Below are 25,938 nucleotides of genomic sequence, written 5' to 3'. Positions count from 1 at the left end.
TGGAGATATTTCATTGGACAACTTCTTCCATGAAGATATAGAATGATGACCTGGAGTTTATTTGCTACGGCACATCATTTATATCCAACTTTTCATTCTCGGTACACCATTTACAATACGTAGCAAATAATCTATGCTCCACGGAGGATCAACTATATGAAGAAAACAAATCGTTTGGCCTAGTATCTTTATTACCTAATCCACAAAACGCCATTTCACTTTACTAAATGCCAAGGAAGAAGAATTTCATCATCGGTTCATGGAAAATCTATCGGAATAGAGTCAGCGCAATTGGACTGAAAGCGTCAATTGTATTACAAGTCGTGAATATATTAAACTGTTCCCTTTTCACATTCACTCCACTCACTTTTCCATCTGAAAGATAACAAGTTCACGATTGTAAATTAAATTTAACACGATTGGAACTAATTCGGGATAATTGGATTTTCGTATTTTTGAAATTTCTCAAAAAATGTTGGGTGCCCTATAGTTGAATGTCGCAATATTGCAGAAAAAAAAGTGTTCAACGTAAAAAAGTAGATGAGATTACATTTGTAGATGAAGTCGGCATTACTTCACCATCCAATTATCCCAAATTAGTTCCAATCGTGTTTAATCGACAAATTTCAACCGGTACCGAGTCCTCCAAAAAATAGACCCTCTCTTATCAGTAAATATCGGTGTAAAGTGACGGTGTGTTTCGCAACTGACCATTTTGGATCAGGTAATTGAAACGAGACAGAACACGAAATGAACACATGTCAAACAGCCAGCCAGCCACTTATAATGCTGCAAGAGCAACGAAGTGGCCTTGAGAAATTGAATGGCCTATTCAAAACTGACGATTTATTTTGTACACTGAAAGGCCTGCGTGGGCGACAGATTGTCTGACCGGAAAATTTACCCGCAAGATTACAATTTCAATGGAAATAAAAGGCTATCACACCTTCTTAATCCTCTTACAGACTAGAACAAAGGCGTTCCTAGGGATCGCCAAACTGCCTTTAAACGATGTCAGAAGAACTAAAAATGTAGTTTGGTTTTTCTTTGGTCACGTGTTATGGTGTGGATTGTATATTGTGTAGAATAAGGATAATTCAATACAATTTCCATTAACCGACATACAGGTTTTTCATACGATTCAGTCTTATCGATAATAGTGTAAAGTTAATGACGTAACCTGACGGCCTGGCCTCCTTCGTGTAAAAGGGGTCAGAGGTCACTAGTCAATGCCTGACATAATTATAGTCATTATCAGGTTGAGAACACGACTCATTCACAATTTTACTCCCCCACATGCAATATGGTCTTAATATTCTGTCATCTTCTCTCAAATAATCGATACTCTAATATGCCGGTGCAATTAGTGATTTAGGTCATTAAATCCTATGATTTGTGTAACGGGGTTCGATACCCAATGTTACTTGGCTTGGTGCAGAGCTAACTGGACAGTAAATTTACTGCTTACAGAGTCTGCCCAGGTAGTTATATGACGGCGTAATTTTATTCACTAATGACACAGAGTAACATAAACAGAGTGGCAACACTTGCATGCTTTTGTTCCATGGTCGTCTCGGTAGACTATTGGCTTTTCATATTAAAATGAGCTTAAAAGGTTAAACTTTTTGGAGGCTTGGTTTGTGGTTGATAATTACACGAGATTATGCGAAACATACGACGAGATGGCATCGTACTGCCAGTCGCGTAGCAACATAGTTACTTTGTGAGCTCTCAGGCCAGAAACACTGCTTCACGCCAATCAAAACATAACACGCCAGCAGTTTCATAAACATGTCATTTCTTGGCGCACGTGTAAAAGACGGTATGACTGACCGTAAACCATTGAGTAAAACCAGACAGTATCGATAAAAGACTTTCAAATTTGGTTCAAACACACTCATTATATATTCATAAATATTAGAGGAATTTTTTAAAACGGTAAAACCCACTTTCCTGAAGCTCAAAACACTCCCGTTTTCGCCAGCACATCAATTCCGATCAGCACCACACGACAACAACAACACAAGCTTTGTCGAACATACTTTCGCTTAACAATTGGTGAAAATCCGAAATTACCGAAGGGCGCATGGTCGGCACTCTTCGGAAAAGAGAGCCAAGAGCTTCGTGAGGCGAGGCAAACATGGATTGCTTACGTAACCGCTTCACGCCTTAAACAATAGCTGTTGCCACTCTGTCTGATATTACTCTGTGCTAATGACAACAATCAATGCAGGATACAGACATTCAGTTAATGCAAACAAGCTGTGTACTAGGTATTTCAGAACGCTATGGAAAGGGCACCTAGAAACTGTTGCCAGCACATGCAACAAAAAGGTCCCTGAAAAACACAAATTCTGATGTTAATTTTGTCATACCCAACACAGAAGGGTCGAATTCCACCGCCATTTTTATTAAGGGGCCATGGATAATTAAAACACGCGCATGGTGAACGCAACTGCCGGTTAATTTTGTTTTTTGTTTTAGTTTTGTTGTTTTTTGCTTTGTTTTGGGGAGGTATGCTGGCTGTTTGTCGATTACCGTGCGCGCAAAAATCGCACTACATATTTTCACATATTATTACAAAATCTCGCAACACGCTTTTATGTCACCGCGCTATATTGTTTGATGTGTACTCAGCCAGTGCGGCACCAGCACTGCACCAGCATTGTCTCGACATACATGTGGTTCAGTGCAAAAGTAAAATAACATAACAATCATTTAGAAACACTATTGGTTGCGTCATTGTTAAGTTGGCGCCGAACTTAGCAAAGATTGATATTTGAAGCTCGGTTGTCGTAATTATGCATGAGGCATTGTAAACAGTTTTCTTTGCCATATACAAACTGGTGTAACAGAAGCCTAAAAGACATGTCTAGAGATACAGCTTATCAATTAGTGAAACATTCACAGTACACTACGTACCTTTCTCGGTCAAAACTTAATAAAACTATTGTTCTCTGCGTAATGTATGAGCAATCTATATTGTTTGGCGTGTACCAGGCCAGTACGCCACCAGCGCCACACCAGCATTCTTTTGACATACATCTGCACGTATAAAATAACGTAACATTCATTATGGATACACTGTTTAATTTCATTCTACTGTTTGCGTCATTGTTGAGTTGGCGCTGAGCAAAGATTGATTTTAAAGGGGGTATTCTGGGCCAGGGGTCCGGTAGCTTATACCTGATCTCAAAGCGACGTAATTACAGACGGACTGTTGGTATGCTAATACAGAATGAGGCCTGGCTGGATTTTCGCACTTCCAAACTTTCGTAAAAGGGAAGGGGGAGGGAGTTGAGGCCAAATGTAATTAATTTCGTTTACCGTGCGCATATTTAATTATTCACGACCCCTGATTACGTCGATGCTATGTCGCAATGACATACTATTAAAGACGACGTGACTCAATCAGTAACATTTACAACGAAACGGTCGATGATCGACACAGTGCAGTGGTTAAGTATGTCTGTCTCTTATTCATACGAGACACTGATTTTTACATCAATATTTGAAGCTCCGGTTGTCTTAATTATGTATGAGTCATTATTGGCAGTTTTCTTTGCCATATACAAACCGATGTACCAGAAGGCATGTCTTAAGTTACAGCCTTATCAATTAGTCAAATATTCACAGTACAGTACGTACCTTCCTCTGTCAGAACTTAATAAAACTATTGTAATCTGCGTAATCTATGAACGTCTTCTCTACGGCAACGAGTGCAAATGACAATTTTTCAAAGGCAGTCTAGGTCAGAATCGATCTTTTGGTCTACCTTGTTATTTTATCCGGCACTTCCAAGTTTATACTCTGTCAAGTATCCTTTTCTGCTTTGTTGGTTATCTATTGCACCATGTGTATCTACAAGTGCAATTAAACAGCGATAACAACGAGTACAACGTCATTCATCAATAGCAATGTAATGGAAGTTTGATTTCGATTATATCCAATCGACAACTGGCTTTTCAGTTCCTCTTTATTGACCTGCAATTTATTCGAAAGAGAATATTGCCTTCAGGTCAAGGACATTTGTATTTAAGTCTAGGTCGATATATACAGGCTGCGCATGAACGTTTCAGAGTTTCCCATTATTTTTCGTCCATAGAAGGTCACTCCGTTCTTCCTCGGTTCGTTTGGACGCACTCCAAAATCCTTGTTGAGTTAGCAGAATGACACAACAGATTCTCGTATGGTTTTGATAATGGGTTAATTGTCGTGGTATATTTATTTAATACCATACAATTGGCTGATACCAGACAAAACGGTGTGATTCAAAAGAGTAAAAGTGTGTAAAATGGTACACGGGCTATTCTTTTATTTGATTTTCATCAAAGTGAGCTGTTCCCTGGCCTACTGCCTTGACTAAGAAGAGGTAAGGTATGAAATGACTCATCAATGGAAGCCGGTATTTCTTTTATCCGAGATATATTCTAACACTCTTTTATAGTAGCAATCATCTGGTGACGTCATGGGGTTCGCGATAAAACGTTGAAGCATGTTTTCTAATAGAACGTGTAAGTTTGCTGCGATTCTTTCCTTACGTATGTTGCAAGATTATGTATTAGTCGGTATGACACAATGTGATACACAGTGGTGACACAAATCCGTATGCATTGATCGAATTTACTGACAAAGTTTCTATGCATTTGCCTTCACCGATGAGGGCGCACTCAATCTTCCTACACACGCTTTTTGCATTGACTACCACTGTGACACGACGGGTCTGCAGGGGATACATAGTACTTATATAATGAAGATTGTGGGTATTATTTTGAATTTTGGAAAGTCGCGACTTTGGTTAAAGTTAATTTGGAAACATTGTTGTGGGTTTCCATTCATCGGCAGCCCCTGAACCTCTTACCTATTGGCAGAGAGTAAACTGTCTGAATTACAGTGCCCCTTTTTGAGTTGGAATGGAGGGACCGTGACTGAAAGAAATGCAAGTCAGAGACACATCATTTTCAAAAACTGCATTTATGAAGGATATGTAATTCAACCTTCTTAGGGAACAATTCAAGTACTTGATAATCATTAAAGACTTTTGATCGTCGACCATTCACGAATATTGTTACTTGTGTCATGAAAACTTATGGCTCATGAAAAGGGCCTTATAATTTCACATGACTTAAATATGCTAATCTAACGAAATAAGTACGTAGACTCTAATCTCCAACTAAGTTTTTAACACCTTTTCCTCACACGGGTCTGTGAAACAACTCATGCGATTCTCACATATCTTTCCTAGTAAGAAAATTGGAAAGCCTTTGGAACGACGACCATCTTTATTTTTTGATTGAAGAAAGAAATGTCACCATGGCAACGTAGACAAGACACAAAGACATATATTTATTATAGCCAACACCAAGCTACAAAAGAATTGACAAAATTTGATTTTTGTTTCAATCTTTTATTACTGCATTGGAATTCAACAAGCCAATCTCCATGAGCTACCTACGGACTTTACAGTAAAAATGAGGAGAGTGTATAAAATAGCGTTTTCAAAACGCACTTCCATACGTAATAAAAGACGTTTAACAGAAACTTGTCAATTCTGTGCGCGGTAAGCAGTAATATCATTCATTCTACAGTCACGTGAAATATGTCATGAAAATCAAGAAATATTTTGGAATGCGAAACACATTTATTTTTTTCTGAAATGCAGATTATTCGGGAAGTTCAGTCAAGAAATTAATCTACTGGATGTGTTTGCTAAAATGCACAACTTGTGTAAAAAACCTCATGAACGTGAAACTCCTGACAGGAAGAAAAGAATTCGATAACACTCAATACTGACACCAAGTAAAATGTTTCTATGCGTATTGAGGGCTGATCTGATACGACGTGCGCGTTCTGTTCTTTAAGAAGCAATTAAAATGAGTTCACATCAAGAAAGGTACAATGCTACATTGTTTACAAGATGATCTAGCTCTAAAATACCAGACGATCATAGAAAATGTAACTTTTAGGTTCATTTCCAATGCTTTTAAATACCTTACCATATTCCGAAGTCATGACTAAAACTATGAAGAGAAAAGTGCGTTCGACTTGTGAGACATACAAAACACAAAAAGATATTGGTGAAAACCATACGTATTACCATAATTAAAAGTACAATACAACGAAAAGTAAAATGCGAGATTCAAAAACGTCTTAACACGATGGATAACACTTGGTTAAATCATTTACAATAGCAACGTGGCCGAGGAAATCATAGAGCGCTGGCTTTAGAATACAGCCCAGAAAAATACATGCAAGCCAAAAACTAAAATATTCGAAAATAACATACTATTTTTTTTGAAAAAGGTCGGTATATTCGGACAATTCTGAATACTTTGTAAACTAATGCTACAATACATCATGATCTGAAAATATCTATATCTATGATAGAGTGATCAGAAATAGTATGAAAATGGCATTAGGTATACGGCCGAGTGGTCAGAAAGAAAAGAGTGAACAAAAATTATCACCAAAGTCTTCAATATTTCTTGATTTAACATAGCAAAGTTAAGGACTGGTATAAACATGCAGCTATACCGTTTCGGGTACACGCGTGATAACAAATCTTAGTTCTCGAATGTATCAGTGAATGATAATCCTGCATAAATATAGGCTACTGTGATCAAACAATGAACACAGCTAGCTGTGCAACACAATAGGCTTACTTGGCAAGCGTACAAGGAAATAGTAAATTGAAAAAAAAGCGAAAACGTCTACAATCCAATTAAATGTCTTAATATATACACTCTTGTCATGATATTTTTTAAATTGCAATAAAACTATCAAACTCTAAGAAATACACTCCATTACAGATACTAATTGTTACGTGTACTTCTGCGCTGAAGCCGACATAACGTCAACCTGACCAGCCTGACGGCAGAAATTGAAATAGCGCCACCTATCATGGGCTAATGAACTAGCGTAAGAAATTTTACACTAATGTGAGTCGGTCGGATGTACATCTTATAAAAACAGACCCTTTTCAAAAACGAAAAAAAGAATACAAAGGTACTGAGGTCTCTTTTCTGTTTCGAAATCATAACATAACACCAGCTGTGTTATGTTTGCAAATTCGCACTTTGATATTTTTTTCTGGGACTACCTTTTACTGTGGAAGCTATCTAATGAGTAAAGCGTTCGCCTTCAGTCAAAACATTAACAGCTGACAGGTTGCCAGCTGAAGTCATGTGTGGATTTACTCCTGGAATTTTATAAATCTGACGATGTTACAAGAAATCGGAAGGAATTATCCTGACCAGGATGAATAGCATAAAGTATGTACAATGTTCAGGTAAGATCTGATGAGTGTCTTTCTTGAAATCAAAACAAATATGAGAAGATTTCACAGCGATGCTTTGATGAATGTTTACAGTGAATACAACTGTCATTGCAATGCTGTACAGAATTTACAAATGTATTCTGTAAAAAATATGAAAATTTCAACCGATCACTTTGATCTCCATTTAATGAATTGTTAACATCAAAATGTGAAATTCTAACCCAAACATGACCAGGAAAATCTGGACATTAACTCAAAAATCTGGAAAGCATGTTAAAATTTGATTGAATGTTGAATGGAATTTAGTCATGTCAACACTGGACATTCTGCAGAAATATCAAAATATCTCTTTATAAAAACATGATAACTTCAACCGATGACTTTAATATTATGATTTTTGAAATCTTTACATCAAGACGTAAAATTCTACCCCAACATGGCCAGGAAAATATGAACATTTCTCAAAAAAATGAATTATTTGTATTTTCTACATGTCAAAACAGTTGCATTAAAGTAAACTTGATCACAATTTCTCCACAGTGTTCAAAATATCACTCTGAAAAATTTATAAACTTTCAACTGATGTCTTAAATTTTATGATTTTTGAATTCTTCACATCAAGAGGTAAATTCTAACCCCAACATGGCCAGGAAAATATGAACGTTCCTCATAAAATGAAATTATTTGCATTCTCTGTGTATAAACAATTGCATCAAAACAAACCTGATCACAATTTCTTCACATTTTACAAAAAGTTGACTCTGAAAATAATACAAAATTTCAACCAATGACTTTAATTTTTACATTATTGGATTCCTTACATCAAGATGAGAAATTCTAACCCCAACATGACTAGGAAATTATGAATAGTTTCTGAGAAAATGAAATTATTGACATTGTTCATGGCATCAAAACAAACCGGATTTCAATTTCTTCACATTTTATAAAAATTCACTCTGAAAAAAATACAAAATTTCATCCAAGGATTTCAATTCCACTTGGAGTCATTTCCTGACATCATAACGAGAAATTCTAACCCAAACTTGGCTGAGAAAATATTGAGTTTTGATGAGAAAATCAGGAAAATTGTGTCAGTCATGGTGATGATGTGTTTGTAGGTTGTTCAGTTGTACAGTTGTATTTGCTGCAATATTTGCATTGACTGTCTTCTCAGATTTCTTACTTGTAAATGACCTTGACAGTGGGAACATCTGAATAAACTATTCTACCGTCTGTAAACACTGCAATGTACCAAGGGTATCCATCTACAGTTACAGTTTCCTGGTATTCACCCTGTCTATCAAATTTCACTATCTTCCTACAATCTGCCACATAAATATTGTCTGCATTGTCAACTGTAACTCCACATGGATACTCTAAGTGATCACTTCCAAATTGATTCAATATTTCAAGATTACTGTCCAAAACATAGATACAATTTACATCACCATCACATGACACTATGAGTTGATATTTGCTATTCATGGTCAGAGAGTAGGGCTTACTGAGTTGTCGACTTGAAATAATGTCCCCATCTCCATTACATTTGATTACACAGTCTGCACTGTAGTCTGCTATGAAAACATTTCTGTCTTTATCAACAAATACACCAGTGGGGTCTTTCAGTTTACCCATTGCTATTATTTGTTTCACTTCACTCTTTGCATCACTCACTACAATGCATTTATTGACTCTATCTGCTGTGTAATAGTCACCATTGTCTGCCATTGCTGTGTCGTATGGTTTGAAATTGTGAGGTAAGCCATAAACTGTGACAGATGTTAGAATCTGTGCAGTGTCTGCTGTCACTGTCTTGACACTGCCAGGCTCGTTATCAGGTCCATAGTCACAGACAAGTACATGTCCATTCTGGTTTATTGTCAATCCAAATGGCTCAAAGTCTTCTCCTGATGATTCCTTGCCATCTCTGGACAATAAAACCCTGACAGTGTCGGACAGTGGTGTACCTTTGGGTGTAAGGTAAACAATTTGCAGATGTAGGTCAAAGGTCAACAGCTGATAAAACAATAGTACTGCCATTGAAACATGGTTTTTGGACATGGAGGTGGCAATTTCTTGAAAAAATCTCATTAATTAAAAATTTAAAAGGTAAAAATGTTACCAATTTGCATAATTAATTAAATTTCATCATAAACAAATTGTTCAGGCTGGTAATTGTACTTTTTGACCTCTTTGTAAATGCTGGTAGTTGTTCAGTTGAGTAATGACAATGATTGTTGACATTCTTAAGATTTTAGGTAATAATTAAAAATTGCTCTGATCAAGTAATTTGCATAATTGATGAATTTAGGTAATTAGGCTTTATCTCCATAATGGATTAGAGTAAAATACTACAATTTTGTTGAATTGTTTCTGAAGTCATGGCCATGTCATTGCCTTTGGTCCAGTGTATTTTATCTGTCTTATAATTACTAATTTGCATAATTAATGAATTTAGGTAATTAGGCTGTATCTCAATAACGGTTCAGTGCAATATGCTAGAATTTTGTGGAATTTTCACTGAAGTCATGGCAATGCCATCGCCTTTGGTCCAGTGAATTTTATATTTATGGTAATGACTAATTTGGATAATTAATGAATTTAGGTAATTAGGATGTAGCTCAGTAGTGGTTCAGTGTAATATGCTACAATTTTGTGAAATTGTTTCTGAAGTCATGGCGATGTACCTGCCTTTTGGTTGAGTGAATTTTATCTCTACTCTAATTAGTAATTTGCATAATTAATGAATTTAGGTAATTAGGCTTTATCTCCATAATGGTTTGGTGTACATTGTTGTTGACCTGTCACTGAAGTCATGGCAGCGTCATTGTGTTTGTCCAGTGAATTTTATCTGTGTAGTAATGACTTATTTGCATAATTAATGACTTTAGGTAATTAGCTATAGGCTGTAATCATCAACAGTTCAGTGTGGTATGGTAGAATTTTGTGGAATTGTCACTGAAGCTATTGCCGTGTCATCACATTTACTTGTGAATGTATCAATTGTATTGGGGCATCATGGGCCAGTGGTTAGAGCAGTGGACGCACGATCACGGGATGGTGAGTTTGAGCCCAAGCATGGCTATGGTGTTGTGTCCTTGAGCAAGGCACTTTATTCCTCATTGCTTCTCCCCACCCAGGAGTGATGGGTACCTGGTAGGACAGTGGTTGTAATGTGCGTTTAGCTCTGCTGCGCTTATTGGCTGCACATGTGAGCTGTTGTTTGCTCCCCAGGGAGTTGAGTGGTATCATATTAGGTCCAGTGACCAGGGGTAATAATAATTAAAGCTCCTTGAGCGCATGTACTTGTGGATATGTGCGCTATGTAAGAACCTATTATTATTATTATTATTATTAATATGCATAATTAATGACTATATACCAGTTAGGCAATATTTTGACATTTTTTTGGTAATATTCTGCAAATTTGTTTAATTTTTGATGTTGATTGCAGTAGTATTGTCTTTATTTATTTTCTGTCCATGGTGTTTACGAATTTACATGTAGCCAGTAGACAATAACTCAAGAACAGTAGTTGATGTAGGATACCACAAATCTATTAAATCATTGTACAGTCCATATTCTAAATTTTGTATGTATCTGTAATATGATGTATGGATTTGTGTTTGCATAAATGAATGAATGTATGTAAGTATATGACCCTTAAAGGGAGGTGGTCGTAGGAACTCTGCTCAAAGGTTGCCAGCGACCCCTGCGACCTATGTAAATACCGTTTCTAGGGTACATTGGCGGTTGATGAAAGTGAAACATGTTTGTTAACAATGAATATCATAAATTTTATATGTTGCAGCTACGTTGAAGTGATGCATTTAGATATCATGCATAAAATACATTGTTTGTCAACAAGAAAGTCACACATGTGCAGTTCCGATGACCAATCCCGTTAATTGATTCATTCTTGCAAACACTTGGAATTGCACGATGGTCCATACACCTATATGTAACCTTGATTCCAAACTTAGCTACAGTGATGTAAAAGGTGTTCTTCCGCACACAGCAAAGATGTTGATGTAAACTTTAGTTAACATTAATACAGATAAATAGTTTATTGTAAGTACTTAGTGGATGCTTTATGGCATCTTTTTAGATTTTTTGTTCTGTGTTCAGTTTTATAATCTGTTTCACTAAACCCATACACCACCATAGTTGAATTCAACTCCACTGTTTCCTATGGTCGAGTTTGGAAATACAGGGACATTGGGGTCAAAGGTTGAATATATACAAATGGCCAGTTTTCAGCATGTTTACACTCCCAATATATACAGCCACAGTTAATTCAATTGTCAAAAATAGTATAGCAGTTTGCATATCACAAACAGTAGTTAACCCTCAGAGCGCTGAATACTTTCTATGGCCATTTCCCTGTGCGCTGAATAAATAATGACGTAACACAGTAATTGCACTGTCTCATTCATTGATACTTTATTGCAATAAGAATTGGTCCAATCTGGACAATGTATATATGAAATGCAATCTACATTTCATGAGCTGTCCATCTGTGATGTCTTGATTGATGAAATATGACAAATACAATGGAATTTTGGGGGCTCAGAGTTTTAAAAAAACATATTTTCAGATGCTTTCCTGAAATAATCTTTAAAAAATTGCATTCACATGGCAAAATTTCATTCATGGCACCTGCATGTCATATTGCATGATCAGGTTTTCTCGGGTTCAAAGTTGAAGGACACTGGATGATGATTGGATAACAAGCATATTTCTTGCCTTGATGTATGCAAATACCCCAAAAGACATGAATATATTATGTTAATGTCAAAACAACATATCTTGGTTTCCACGCAGGCGCAAATGGCCAATTAAACGACATTTCTCGTTATCTGCGCTCTGAGAGTTAAGTATGCTTTTTGGCGTAAAAACAAGAGGATATGAAAACCTACAGAATGTCAAATCCACAAAGTATACAGCTGTTGTCACTTTCACTTCCTGATGTTTTTAGTTCTTCATATAATTCTATTCCATGTTTGGATTTATACTGGTGTCTGACTATCTCCGAATATTGTATACAACAGTCTGACATCACTGCACTGTGATTTGACGCATAAACACAGTGATCATCAGGGAGAGTGCTTTTCACTCTAAAACAGAAACAGCACACTGTAAAATGATATGAGTCAAGCTAGGCAAAATGATACCTAAATAGTCAAAATGATGAGATGTTGATATTTTATGAAATTGTACTTTATCAGCTATCATTTTATGTGCTTCTTTGTAAAATTAGGGCTCTCTAACTTGGCAAAAATGTACTTCAAATTTGACTTCATAAATTTAACCTTGAAAATGACCAATGGTCCCCTCATCAAAAGTGAAAAGAAAATAAACTGTACAATGATAAGCTGTGTCAATGTATCAGTGATTATGCAGAAAATCCTTTGACATAGATTTCCTTTAAGTTTCAATGCCTATGTTTAAAGTGATAAGAAACTTGTGCATATTATCAGTCCAAAAAATAAATAAAAAATTGTGTTGTTCCGATAACAAAAAAAGGGTTGGTAGGTTGCAAGAATTTTTTCCAGAATATATTTTTTTAAATATGCATATGCATTGTTCAGGGTTTCAGGATGGTCAAACACTGGCCACAACATTTCCAGGAAAATGTATCATACATATAAAAGGTTTAAAAACATAAAAAACATCCTCGTTCAAGCAAATGCCAAGTAATAAACGTGATTTTATGGGTTTTTTCTTTCTTATTTTACTTAAGTGTTTACGTTGCTCTAAAAAGTTTCGGGTCGGTAGGTAAAAATAGGGTAGGTCAGGTTATCAGAACACAATTTTTTGTTCGGCCTCATTACAGAGGTACCGGGCCAATTTTTTTTTTTTTTTTTTTTTTTTGGGGGGGGGGGGGTGGGCATACAACTTCACTTTGCCAGATCTTTCTAATTGACCTTTTAATTTGTATCAGTTATGAGAAAGGGGAATTAAATGAAGAATTTATAAATACAATGCTGAGTCATGTCAACAGGGTATCAACCCTGCTCATATTAAGAATACCTTGTAATTCAAGTCAAGTGATAGTGGCAATGGAATCTGAAGTAAAGTCTGTTTTTAACTCTTGATGTTCACAGGTGCTTCATTAATTTATTTGCAACATTCTATGTACAACTTAGGTGTTTGAAATGTATTAAATAAACTCTCAGTCTTCTGGTGTACATGATTGTGTTGATGGCCTGTACCAAATGCAGCCTTCAGCAAACAGTTTTCACCTATAGAGGGCGCTGTGCAAATGAAACCCCGCTCAAAATCAAAGTCAATATCCACTTTACACAAGTTGTATTTATGTTAAATTGAGTAGGGCACCTGTATTTATAAGCTATCAGCATTGAAGAAACATTGAGAAATAAGAAATTATCATCATTGATAAAAATTTCATTTTTAAGATCAAAAACATAATTTGCCAAAGGCTAAGCTGGCTGATTAGTTTTTCATATGATTCAATTGCAGCAGAAATAGTTTTCAGCAAAATAAAAACGAGGAGGAGTTTGAGTTTAGGAATCAATGAGAAACTGAGACATGAATGAACATGTTCAAATTGTAATGGAAGATTTATAAGGGTCATTTTAACTAGGGCTTTTTTTCTGATTTTGGATCAAAAAAATTTAAAACACTCATATGTTAGCATTGAAATTTGGATACTCAGGCAACTTTCATCAAGATTCATCAAACTGTCCAAATTTGGTGGGTTCATACAATACTTTTAGATGTAATTTGTTGAAAATATTAAAAATTGTGCAATCGAACTGAGAACAAGCCATACTAGCTGCAAATTTTATGCTATATTTTCATAATTTTATTGTCAAACTAAAGTTGGTCATATAACTGTGCTAACTGAAGGACGTGCATAGAAGTATCACTGCTCACTGATTTGCACCATGTCTACATATTTGAACAGGTCAAATAATGAACAGGTGTCACATTCATTAAATGGTGCCCAATGGAAAAGTACAAAAAATACAGTATTTCCTACACATACAGATTGTGATCATCCAAGAAACAAGTATGATGCCATTTACTTGAATGCACAACACAGAATGGCTGGCATTTTGTTGTTGTAATCTTTGTTTCTCTTTAACGTGATTAGTTTTAGTGGGAAATCTCAAATGATTTTAAAAGTTTTAAATTTTCATGCCACTTTCAACACTTTTTTTCTGTTTTTTATGGGTCTTATTCAAAGAAAACTCTTGGATAGCAAAAGATATTTTTAGATTGGTTTATCAGTTTGATTACTAAAAGCATTATGAGATAATGTGTGAGTGAGATAATCTTTTACTTTTAAGCCTTTCATTGGATTTTTAAGAAAGTTCAATAGATATTTCCATTTCTCTACAAAAGTATTTGTAGCACAGTTTTCAAATGTGTTGTCAGGGATACACACTTCATTGCAAAGGAATGACTTGACATTGACACATTTTAATGTAATTTTTTGACAATAATTTTTTTTATGAAAAGACTTCCTTGAAGAAATGGAGAACAATAGTTTACTGCTTGAAGACTTTGAATTTTACGTTCATAAAACTGCATGTACTGTGTTTAGGTAGCTTTTATGTAAACTACATTTTCATTGATATCTTTCAGGAAGTGATAAGGACTGATAGCAGTACAGAGAAGATGACTCCAGTGAGATAATCTTTCACAGTTATACTTGTAATGATGAATCTGCAGTGGAATTCTACTTGGACTGTGAGGGCAGTATTGATGATGGTGACAACAGAATGAATCACAGCTGTCACAGTTTGAAACTGATGGTGATGGATATTCTGATTGACTTGTAATGATGAATCTGCAGTGGAATTCTACTTGGACTGTGAGGGCAGTATTGATGATTGTGACAACAGAATGAATCACAGCTGTCACAGTTTGAAACTGATGGTGATGGATATTCTGATTGACTTGTAATGATGAATCTGCAGTGGAATTCTACTTGGACTGTGAGGGCAGTATTGATGATGGTGACAACAGAATGAATCACAGCTGTCACAGTTTGAAACTGATGGTGATGGATATTCTGATTGACTTATAATGATGAATGTGTAGTGGAATTCTACTTGGACTGTGAGGGCAGTATTGATGATGCTGACTACAGAATGAATGACAGCTGCCACAGTTTGAAACTGATAGTGATTCTGATGGATATTCTGATTGACTTGTAATGATGAATCTGCAGTGGAATATCTAACGGACTGTGAGGGCAGTATTGATGATTGTGACTACAATGAATGACAGCTGTCACAGTTTGAAACTGATGGTGATGGATATTCTGATTGAGTAACAATATATCCGCAGTTGAAATTCTACTTGGACTTTGAGGGCAGTGTTGATGATGGTAACTGTGACAAATGCCAGCTTAGAAACTGACAGCAATGGAAATTCTGATCGGGACACTGACAAGCATTAAACATTCCACTCTTGATGGCTGTAATGGTGGTGACATGTGTACTACAGAATGAATGACAGTTGCCAAGTTTGACACATATAATGACGGATAATGTGATACAGACACTCACACTCACTTCAGAGATGCCACTCTTGATTTGATGACTCTAATGATGGTGACATTTGTGACCAAAACCACAGTTTTGAAGAAAATAAAGTTACATAGCCAAATGGGATTGATTAATTAGTTCTCCATTTCATTGAGACTGTGTAAATATGGCCATGATAGTGAACACATGTAAACATACAGTATGTAGAAATGATGTGACTGGTACAGGACTGTGATCATGAAGTGATACAGTTCTCTGTGTACTGTATGTCAGTTGTACTGTCATTTACAGCACATTTTGGGTTTCCTTGTTTCTTTTTCCAAGTTTTTTTCTGCTTTCTTCTAAGTCTTACTGGGTCAAAGCTTTTCTCTGTGTAAATCATTTGCAATACACGATTACATTTCAGAAAATACAGATTTTCTCTCTGTTTAATGTATGATGATCTACAGCTATCAGGGCTCATGTACACTCTAAAACCTAGTGTAGATTTACTGGAGCATGTGAATATATCAAATGCATTATAATTTTTGTTAGGGTTAGGGATAGAAATTAAACTATTAGTTATGCAGTCAAGATAATTTATGAAATATTTCATATTTATTGTGTTTTCCTCAATTTTAAAATTTCCTGTAAAGATGGAATCTGAACTATTCTGATAGATTAGATAAAATATATATGTATAATTTACATGTAATAAATTATGTTATCCTTTCAATGTCGTAAGGAGGTTGTATTATGGTTCTGAACTTTTGATGTTTTATTCAATTTTTTAATGGTTAGAGAGATTTGCAATCTCCATTATGATACAAAAAGCTGAGAGTTATTCCAATAAATATGACAGTATATGTAAGACTGAGGAACAAGTCATTGACTTTATGAGTGAATTACTGCCACAATGAGTTTATTTTGACTCTCATGAAATACAAGATTTTATGAGATTATAGATTTCTGTAAAATGTACAATGTCATGTATGTATGTATGTATGTATGTATGTATGTATGTATGTATGTATGTATGTATGTATGTATGTATGTATGTATGTATGTATGTATGTATGTATGTGTGTGTGTATGTATGTATGTATGTATGTATGTATGTATGTATGTATGTATGTATGTATGTATGTATGTATGTATGTGATGTATGTATGTATGTAGTGTGTGTGTATGTACCGCATGTATGTATGTATGTATGTATGTATGTATGTATGTATGTATGTATGTATGTATGTATGTATGTATGTATGTATGTATGTATGTGTGTATGTACCGCATGTATGTATGTATGTATGTATGTATGTATGTATGTATGTATGTATGTATGTATGTATGTATGTACTGTATGTATGTCAGTAGGTATGTATGTAGGTATGTATGTATGTATGTATGTATGTATGTATGTATGTATGTATGTATGTATGTATGTATGTATGTATGTATGTGTGTATGTATGTATGTATGTCGGTAGGTATGTATATAGGTATGTATATATGTATGTATGTATGTATGTATGTATGTATGTATGTATGTAGGTAGGTATGTATGATAGTATGTATGTATGTATATATGTATGTATCTATGTATGTATCTATGTATATATGTATGTGTATGTGTACGGTATATATGTATGTATGTGTGTATGTGTGTCTGTATATATGTATGTATGTATATATAATGTATGTGTATTGGTGTGTATGTATGTAGGTGTGTGTATGTATGTGTGTGTGCTTGCATGCATGAATGTATGTATGCATATGGATGCATGTATGTCTGCCTGTCTGTCTGTCTGCTTGTCAATGTCTTCTGCCTGTATGTATGTATGTATGTATTTGGATGATGTATATATGTATATATGTAAGTATGTATGCATGCATACATGTATGTATTAAATGTAGGTAGGTAGGTTATAATGCATGCATGTATGTTTGTATTATGTATATATTGTATTTATATGAAAAAAATGTATGTATGCATGCATGTATATATATATATATATATATATATATATATATATATATATATATATATATATATATATATATGTATTTATGCATGCATGCATGCATGTATGTATGTATGTATTCTATGTATCTATGTATCTAAGAATGAACATATGTATGTATTTACGTATGTATGTGTATATTTATGTATGTATGTATGTGTGTATGTAGGTATGTATGTATATGTGTATGTAGGTATGTATGCATCCATGCATGTATGTATGTATGTATATATGTATGTATGTATGTATGTGTGTGTCTGTGTGTTTGTATATGTGCATGCATGAATGAATCTATACATACACAGAAGCATGGATGCGTGTATGTCTGTCTGCCTGTATGTTTGTATGTATGTATGTATGTATGTATGTATGTGTATATATGTATGTATGTATGTATGTATGTATGTATGTATGTATGTATGTATGTATGTATGTATGTATGTATGTATGTATGTATTCATACAAGCATGCATGCATCAGTGAAGGTGAGTCTGTCTGTCCGTATTTCCATGTTTATCTGTCTACTGCAAAAGCCTTAGAATCACCTCATGTATACAACGTATTGGGAGTGCAGATTCACATCTCAATGAATGGTGTGTGTGGTGCAAGTGAACATGTCAATCCAAAGTTTGATGTTTAATGATATGAAAGTGGTAAGAAAATATTTTGAACAATAGTTAATCTTAATTTTAATACGAGTTAATTATAAGTATCTTACAGGGTAACATTTGTCTTTTTATTACAATTTTTTTTTTATTTCAGTGAATTTTCTTTTCCGAAACTGACCATAAAATACTGTTAGAATATAAATTTGCTGGATCTCACAGCTATTGCGATTTACAGAGAGACCTCTATTGTTATGAAATTTGAGAAAATGCTGCATATTTTATGGCGTGTATTAGATTTCCAACTTTTACCTAATATATGTATGAGCCACGCTTATCAGAGCACTGAGTGTAGTGATCCCCAAGTACAAATGTACATTTAAAATCAAGGACGCAATTTTATATACTTGCAATCTTGCTTCTTTGAAAATCAATAGTATCTCTACAAATGATGTTTCGTAGTCAATAAATAAACATTTTACTCGGTTTAGTTGAATTTAGTACATTGAACACATGAATATGATATCAGCATTTATTGTGTTGCTTAATTCAAACTGATTTGTTCCATGGGATAATTAATTTCTGACTCAATTAACCAGCTACAAGCAAAATATCAGTGTATTTTTGATAAACTAAAGACTCGCGAGCCACAGGCTTCATGACCCCATTAACCGACAATTTTTCTCCCAACTTTGCTCCTCTACATGTCCGTATTAAGTTTTCCTTTTGTTTTTCCACATTGAGGGAATAGAAAGAGTTATAATGGTTCACCTATCCAAACACGTCATTGCTACATGAATATACCTACCTCTTTCGACCTGCCTCAACTGATGATAGACTTCCTTCTGTTGATCAGGAATGTCACCGTCATCAACGATTGCCTGGATACGTTCTTGTAGATCATCTTGTTTTGCAGTGAGACTGGCTTTAGCGGTCGCCTTCCCTGACTTTGCCCGTACCAACTTCCTGAATTGCTCTATTATGTACTCATTGGTAGGAATGTCAAAGTCATGAACGGTGTTCTCAACATACTCAATGAGTACATCGCCCTCTATCACCAGCTTTTGATCTGGCTTGCCGTCTTGTCTGGACTCAAAGGCAGGAACTTCTGGAAAGCCATCATCAATTCTTGCTTTATTTCAAGGGGAACATCTACTTCATTGATAATGGCTCCTGTCTTTCGAACGAACTCTTGTCGATCAAAAACCAATTCAGAATGAATGGTATTGAGTCGTTGTAATTCTTTCTTTATCTGGATCCATTCATTTATGAGTTCATTGAGTTCAGATGTTCTACCTTTCTCTCTTTCCTCTGATATTCCCCTTAGAATATCTCTGTCTCTAGCTTTATCTCTTGTCTTTGCCTGCTCCATAGTGACATTGGCCCTTTTTCTCAGAACATCGGATTCGATTTTATCATTCATTTCTTCGATTGCTTCGATAGACTGTTGGTGTATGTCTTCACCTGAATACAAATATAAATGGTAATGATAGATGATAAGGGATTTAATGACAAAATTACAACCATGTTGTTTCGTGGTAAACTCCTTAACCTGCCAAGATTGCAATGTGCTAATCATGGACTTAGACTAAAATACTGATGAATAAGAGACGAGTTAACAACTTGGGCAAGACTAAGGTTCTTGATATGGCAAGCAATAAGAATGGACGCAAGGTTATTAGAGATGAATTGCAATTTTATCATCGTTTAGAATAAGAAATCAGTAACAATTATCGTATAGACCATTGTGCATGTAAAAACGTTTAGGCATGGCATCTGGAATCTTATATATAAAGGAAATTATTTATTTGGTCATATTTGACAGAAAGTTGATATAAAGAGAATTTATTTTATAATATGTATATCGATATATCAGTTTAACAACAAAACAGTCCATGAAATACGAACTAGAACATTTTAGCATTAATAATCATCTACACATGCAATTATTAGACAACATTCAAAAATTCCCCATTCACAAAGGAGGAGAAAAGCAGTGGCGTATACTCTATTTCGATGGAATCGTTCCTTTACATCGCAAACGTTTAACTCGCCTATCTACCCAACCATACTATGATTAGTAAGCGTCACAATAACGTACCTTTGGTGTCTGCCAATTCCTCCTTACATAGCAGATACTCTTCATAGTCTATTGATGTTCCCAATGACAGGTATAGAGCTCCAATCTCATCCAGCAGGCTCTCAGACAGGAATGTACTCTTCACCATCCTGTGAAGACTTCCACTTGAATAGTCACCCATCAAAGACTCCAGGGCTTCCGATGACTGGCAATCCATGATATAGGAAATGCTTCCTTCACCTATATGATCTAAACTCATATCATTCCGACGTTGATCTAGTTGTTTCCCTACCAGTTCTGCATTTTCTTTTGTTTGTTCGTTGTCGTAGAATGCAGCAGTAACATCCCTCACTTTTTGCCCTTCCTGCGGAATAACACCGTCTGGTCTCACTTTTATCTCAATCTGGCCTGAAACGGCAAACCAGAGCTTTCTCGTACTTAGCTTGGACACACTCATATATTCAATATGTACTTACAGCGATTGTCTCTATCAAAATGAAAGACATTGATTTAAAACAATGTAGGCAGGTCAGCAATTAAGATCAAAGAGCTTCCGAACTGAAAGTTATGATAACGCAATCGATATTGACCTGTCATGCACATGATTTACACTTATATTGATTTGATTCGTCCAGAGATCATCCCACTTTGTTTTGATTGCATGAAATTCCTCCCGTTTGTCTAAAAATCGAAGTTTACGATTATTAAATATGATATATATATATAATATGATATATATATATATTAAATATGATATATATATATATATATATATATATATATATATATATATATATATATATATATATATATATATATATATATATATATATCATATTTAATAATCGTAAACTTACAATTAATTACATTTGGCACCTTCCATTCATAGAGAATCACATCGGTAGCATATTATTTTCATTATGCTATTTCCAGTGTATTCCATTTGCCACAATGGGAATTGTTTGGTGTTTTGTATTGTTATATTTCAATCGATACTATCATAATGTCATTTGCTTACATGGTAGGCGCCTCCTCTTGTTTTTCTTTAACCAAAGCCGGTAAAGAGGCGAATCTCTAGACCTTTTCTTCGATTTCTTGACATCCACTTTGCCTGTTAAAAATATTACATTTTAATGAGAGAAACATAGACCAATTACTTCAATATTTCAGTTCGAATTTGCTATATACGATTTGGAGTTAAAATATGCAAGTTAAGAAACGACCGATATGATAACAGTATTCACAATACTAGAGCGTAGACTGAGACTATTGCTCTTGCGAAATGAAATAAATAAGACATTTCTATTTATCGACGTAATAAAGGTATCTCTTTATTTTTATCATTTAGTGTAATCTGGATGTTCGTGTTACTCTACACGTATTATGTTGCAAGTAATTGTTGTTCTTTAGTACGCGTGATTGTTATAATGTGCGACTCAGTGGTTGATGTAATCATAACTCAAACTCCCCCTTTCTAGCACAATTATGTGCTTGTCTTTCATAGTGATGAAATACCAATTTACCACTAGGACACCATTTGATTACACTTAAGCATTTCATTGCTATCGCAGGTGAGTACTAGTATATTGCGTTCTACAAGGTCACTTTCGAATATAATATGGTTTAACTCGTGTCCGTTCATGCACAGAATATGCCATTATTATACACCTACTGCCGTAACCTATGGGAGTTTGACCGTCCAATAACTTTCCGTATTTTGTATAGTACGCGGAGTCCCGAATACGGGAGACGCGCGACGCGCCTGTTTGACCTTTGACCTAGCGATTATCGGATGTAAACAAACTATTTTACGGAGAGTTATAGACATAATAACATCTTCCACCAAAATGTATTCGTAGTATAAGGTTTAAAACACGCTAAACACAAAACTGAGTCTAAATGCAATTGATTTTTATTTTAAAAAACAAATTAAATTGAAAATATTCAGCGAAGTTTGCTTGAGCTGCACTGAAAATTAATTGGCTTCGTGCCAACGCAAGGGACTTGTACTACGGAGCAGTAGATCGCGCGCGTTCCACTCATATCGCGCGTGCGGCATCCCTCAAAATTTACCATAGAATTAGTTTATACGGACGATTAATGGAGGGAGGTGTATAATAATAGGGTTATACACAAAATACGGCCCTGTATGGACTCGGGCTCAGTGAGTGACGTATTGGACTCGCCTTCGGCTCGTCCAATACGTCACTCACTGAGCCCTCGTCCATACAGGGCCGTATTTTGTGAATAACCCTATAATATTGACCGTGTCAAGTTACTGTCGTTTGCTCTTTAATAGCAATATTACGTCGGACAAACAGATCATTCTTTAAAAGTTAACAGTGACCAAAGAAATAATTTAAAGAATGCTGATTCCCCCCCCCCCCACACACACACACAAAGAAAAAACAAACAAAAAAAAATGGCACCGTTGAGTCAATGAATGTCAATAGAATAAGTATTGATGATTTACAGACAATATTCAACATAGCACTATTACCTGAACTATATTCTGCTGCTTTCCTTGATTGCTTTACTTCATAATCATGTCTTGATTCGTTTGCATTTTCAGGTGTACACGTATTGTATCCTTCACTAATTGCACCATCTGAAGAAGTAAAAATTTTATCAGTGAATAATAGTGCATATTCTAGCTTTGATTTAAGTTTGGCGAACAGAAACGGCTCTCTCTCTCCTCTCTCTCTCTCCTCTCTCTCTCTCTCTCTCTCTCTCTCCTCCTCTCTCTCTCTCTCTCTCACCTTGCCGTCGTTTTCGTCCAGTACTTGCTCTTCTATCACTTTTAGAAGGTATCGGTTTTTACGTCGCGTAATGCTTGAGCTGTCAGTGATAGATATTCTGTATGTCTTTGCTCTTTTGCTGTAAAATCAAAGAAGATTTTTCAAACCCGTACTTTTGCTCACAGAATAACAGCAATAGCTTAACAGACTCTCGGATATCAACTAAAGAAATTTGAAAAATATCATTATCGTGAAGGCACACAAAGTACCGGAAGTTACTAAGCGATGCATTTAAAATGTAAGTTATTCTGTAGACATTCTTTTTTCACAAAATGAAAACATTTTTAACAAAAACATATTCACAGTGAAAACATCAATTATGGTTCTAAAATAAAACTGCTGGCGAAAAATAAACATAATAGCAGAAGATATAATGTCCCAATCATGACTATTTTGTAAAGAGCGTTATAACTATTAGGGATACCTGTATTTTGTTTATCCCCTATCGTTTCTTCTTCATCTTTTCTATGAGTCGTCCTTGACTTCTGGCCATCAACTGGACTCTTTTCGTCTTTACCTTTGGACATACATGATACTTTTTTTAAAAAGATACACTAGGCATAACAACCAGTAAAACTAATATGCATGTCTGTTCGATTCTCTGATAGAATATCTCGAGAGTACACACACACACACACATATATATATATATATCTATCTATCTATATCTATCTATCTATATATATATATATATATATATATATATATATATATATATATATATATATATATATATATATATATATATATATATATATATATTAATTAGCTCAGATAAGGTCGAGCTGCAGAAATGGCAGTCTTACTTGGACGACTGTCCAGGGCAAAAGAGGACCAGCCTACAGGATGATCTCATAACCCCAAACCATTGTATGAACTTTTGCAGGAGATAAAATTCCTTACTTCTGTAACTTCTTATAATCAACATTTACGGTGAATGGTCGATTCTTTTTTTACCTTACCTTTACTTTCTGGATTGCTGGAGGTACTGGGAACACTTTCTATATCGTCTGGTGTTCTTACTACGTCTTCTAACGTTGACGACTCACGATCTGCTCGGAGGGAATATGAAAATCAACTTTATGGTGACAGTCGTAAATTACGGTCAGTGTGTATAATTTTCTTTTCTGACATCACCTTTATTTGCATTTCCCCCACATCTCTGACTGTTTTTTTATTTGATATATCTTTTTCCCTATCTATCTTGTTGCCTCTGAACCTCTCTTTTGCCTCAAAAAACACCCAATTTAAAATCTAGACACATTATGCACGCTCATATCACATACGCTCACTTACTAATGCACTCAATAGCCGCTTTCGTATATGCATACCTTTTTGCTCAACAGTAGTTATTGCTTCTCTGACGGTTTCATTTTTACTGATGAGGCGTCTTGCATATCAGCGGATAAAGTTGTACTAAAAGCTTTATTGGCACTTTGTAGATCCCGGCAACCTTTTCTTTGATGTGTTGTCTTATCTTTTTTCGCACGTTCCAATGCAGTCGGATTATTCCGTTTGACGGAGGTTATTCGTTTGGCCAACCCTGCTGGATCTCTATCCATGTCTACGGCAAGTTCTTGTGCTTCGACTATGCGAAAGTGTTCATCTACTATCTCGTGGCTGTGGGATCTTCGAGGGAAGAAAATGGGTATCGCTGCGCACATAGCTGCTAGAGTGAGATTTGCATAACTTGTTGATGAAGGTGGAATCAGTACAAGATGCGAAGAGAACAGTTCACGATTAAATCCCTCAGTAGTTGTCACGTAAGTAGGCGTGATCTTCAATGCAGGGCTTCTCTGCAGCTTTTCCACGATTTCTTCCTCCTTACTTGGTGGTATTCCTATAATTTTCCACGCTGGTGGCGTTTCGTCGAGACTGATCGAGATTTTCAGCGACTGTGTTAATGGCACTTATGATGACATCAAGTTTCTTGGGATCTTCAAATTCGTATTCTTGGACGATGGATAGAATTTGGAATGTTTCATGTTTAGCAATTGGCAGCGGTTCTGATAATGGGGGCGATAATATTCCTCAAACACCGTTGGAGAAAGCAGCTGTTGATTTGAATCACGATAAAGTCGCCTATACCTTGCGTAAACTCTTTCTCCTACTGAAAACGAACACTTTGCATTCTTAAATTCATCTGACATAACTCGTTTCTAAATTCCACTTCCTCCTTACTACAGCCGACAATCAAAGGCGTTATGTCATCTTTATCAAAGAGTTGATCAGAAACAAGACGCATGGGGAAACACCTTACACGTGACATGAAAAGCAGCTTCAGAGGTGAACGGACTGAAGCCAAACACGAATTTGACATTTGCTAATTCTTCTAGCTTTGGATAGTGTATGTTATGGTACATCAACCAATCACGATGCGGCTCTCGAAATTTAAATGCGCCTGTTTTTGTTGGAAGATGAAGTGTTACGCCAAGTTCCTCGGCTTCGCGTTCCTCTTCTTCTGTTGCTTGTAAGGCTGTACAATGAACAGATATTCCCATGTCTTGTAACAGTCTGATTACCAGATGAAGACCATCGGAGACTCCTCCATGAATTGGTGGGCCCATCGATCACATACGATCAATGCCTTATTTACCATACTCCTTTGAGTAAAACAAGTATATTTGACAATTGGTTGGCATTCATAAACACCGT

The 25,938-nt window shown here is 35.5% G+C and overlaps 1 protein-coding gene across 1 annotated transcript; it reads right to left on the bottom strand.

The window, feature by feature from the left end:
* Positions 1-5,400: 5,400 nt before the first annotated feature.
* Positions 5,401-25,665, bottom strand: LOC139128706 (uncharacterized). Its single transcript, XM_070694437.1, has 9 exons — positions 24,615-25,665; positions 24,246-24,335; positions 23,708-23,800; positions 23,245-23,362; positions 22,986-23,093; positions 21,504-21,596; positions 20,507-20,893; positions 19,214-19,869; positions 5,401-9,243 (listed from the first exon to the last, which is right to left on the bottom strand). The coding sequence occupies exons 7-8, from the start codon at positions 20,742-20,744 to the stop codon at positions 19,460-19,462; spliced, it is 648 nt and encodes a 215-aa protein (XP_070550538.1). The 5' UTR covers positions 20,745-20,893; positions 21,504-21,596; positions 22,986-23,093; positions 23,245-23,362; positions 23,708-23,800; positions 24,246-24,335; positions 24,615-25,665; the 3' UTR covers positions 5,401-9,243; positions 19,214-19,459.
* Positions 25,666-25,938: the final 273 nt, after the last annotated feature.

The sequence above is a fragment of the Ptychodera flava genome, unplaced genomic scaffold (assembly GCF_041260155.1).
Source record: "Ptychodera flava strain L36383 unplaced genomic scaffold, AS_Pfla_20210202 Scaffold_66__1_contigs__length_654902_pilon, whole genome shotgun sequence".
Lineage (NCBI taxonomy): Eukaryota > Metazoa > Hemichordata > Enteropneusta > Ptychoderidae > Ptychodera > Ptychodera flava.
The sequence above is the reverse complement of the archived record's forward strand: the minus strand, read 5'-3'. Positions and strand labels throughout refer to the sequence as shown.